The following is a 1,882-nucleotide window of genomic DNA, read 5'->3' as shown; positions in this document are numbered from 1 at the left end:
CAAGGAACTCCTCAGAAACCACTGGAGGAACCCTAGGGTTCCTTGGAGCCCTGATTGAGAAACACTGGTCTATCCAAAATAGACCGGAGATGGGACAAGACCTGTAAGTGTTAGTGAAGCTCAACAAATAAAAATGAGGTCTCCTAATCATGCAAACGCTGTACAAATCTCATGCCGGGGTGGACAACAACTCCCCATTTAAAATATGTAGCTAATAATATGATGTTTGTTTTGGTGTAAAGTTCAAGTGTCCACAAACCTTTGGCTATATTGCATATAATAATTTTTTGTGAGTTGCTGCTGGTTTTACAATAGAACTAAACTCATATTTACAAAGGAATAGTTTTCCTGTAGAGCGGTGCAATTAAAACCGAATAGCATTTTTATACTATATAGTACAAAAGTGATCCTTTAATTAGAGATGGGTTAATAGTAGGAGTTTGCTTCAGGCTATTCAAATTCAGACCCCTCTAACTTTGACTTGCCTGAAGGAATCCCATACAAAAAACATATCTCTAAGTGGAAAATAATTCTTGTTGGACCTAGGGGCTTGGCTTTCCTTTTCCCTTCATTTATTGTGTAATGACTGTACTCTCCATTGTCCCCTCAGTATTACCTCCATAAAACTTCTGCTTGGTTATAGTTCTCCTGCTCAGGTAAAGGAGATTGAACTGACATAGAATGAGAAGACAGTTACCTGACACTTTCAGCCGATGAGCAGCATAGCAAGTAGAAACATTGCCAAGGTCATGACTTTGACTTTTGCCCAGGTTGCCTTGTAGTTAGTCCAAACTTACCTCCACAGCCCCAAGTCCTAAAAAATTACAGCCTTGTACACAATATATACTATAAGTTATGAACTCTGCAATTATTAGACAGTAATAGAAGTTTTGTGTTGAAGGACATGTGAAACTATTTTTCCGATAAAATGAATAATCACAACCAGACAAGGATTACAGAAATTCTTCTTCTAGGCTTTCAGAACACTCGGCATCTGAAAGTATTTTTCTTTATTGTTTTCCTTCTAATATACATTGTGACGTTAACTGGGAATTTTGTGATTGTATTACTGGTGGCAGTTCACCGTCGACTCCACATCCCTATGTATTTCTTTCTTAGCCTTCTGTCTTCTTCTGAAATAATTTCCACCACCAACATTGTGCCGAAAATGTTATCCATTATTGTGAATGATGGTGACTCAATTTCCTTTGGTGGCTGTTTAACTCAGTTTTATATCTTCTCAGCTTCAACCAACTCTGAATGTTTTCTTCTTACTGCAATGTCATTTGACCGATACTTGGCCATTTGTAACCCATTGAGATACATATCCATTATGGACTTCAAACTTCAACTCAACCTGGCAATATGGTCTTGGCTGACTGGCCTTATGGTAACTTTTCTAATCACTATTCTGGTTAATAATTTGCAGTTCTGTGGACCCAATGTGATAGACCATTTTTTCTGTGATCTGGCCCCCATATTACAGCTTTCTTGCTCGGACACAACTGTAGTGAAAACTCAGGCCTTCATATTTTCAGTTCCTGTTATTGTTTTGCCATTTATATTCATTTTCTTTACCTATATTTCCATATCGTTTGCCATCTTGAGGCTATCATCACCTGACAAGCGACAGAAAGCCTTCTCCACTTGTAGTTCCCACCTGGCTGTTGTATGCATGTATTATGGGACTCTAATAAGTGTATATCTGTTTCCACAGAAAGGTGAATCTCCCAGTATGAGTAAAGTTCTTTCTTTATTATATATAATAGTGACCCCACTTTTCAATCCAATCATATACAGTTTAAGAAATCAAGAAATTCAAGCTGCTCTAAGGAGGTCTTTATGTAAATCAACGAATGACATAAATAAAGTTATGCAGTAG

The 1,882-nt window shown here is 37.6% G+C and overlaps 1 protein-coding gene across 1 annotated transcript; it reads left to right on the top strand.

Moving 5' to 3' along the window:
* Window positions 1-928: 928 nt before the first annotated feature.
* On the top strand, window positions 929-1,882 carry LOC140322237 (olfactory receptor 10A7-like). The gene has a single exon (XM_072398823.1). The coding sequence runs from the start codon at window positions 929-931 to the stop codon at window positions 1,880-1,882; it is 954 nt and encodes a 317-aa protein (XP_072254924.1).

This window comes from Pyxicephalus adspersus, chromosome 2 (assembly GCF_032062135.1).
Source record: "Pyxicephalus adspersus chromosome 2, UCB_Pads_2.0, whole genome shotgun sequence".
Taxonomy (NCBI): Eukaryota; Metazoa; Chordata; class Amphibia; order Anura; family Pyxicephalidae; genus Pyxicephalus; species Pyxicephalus adspersus.
Note: the sequence above shows the minus strand (reverse complement) of the source record. Positions and strands in the feature narration are given on the sequence as shown.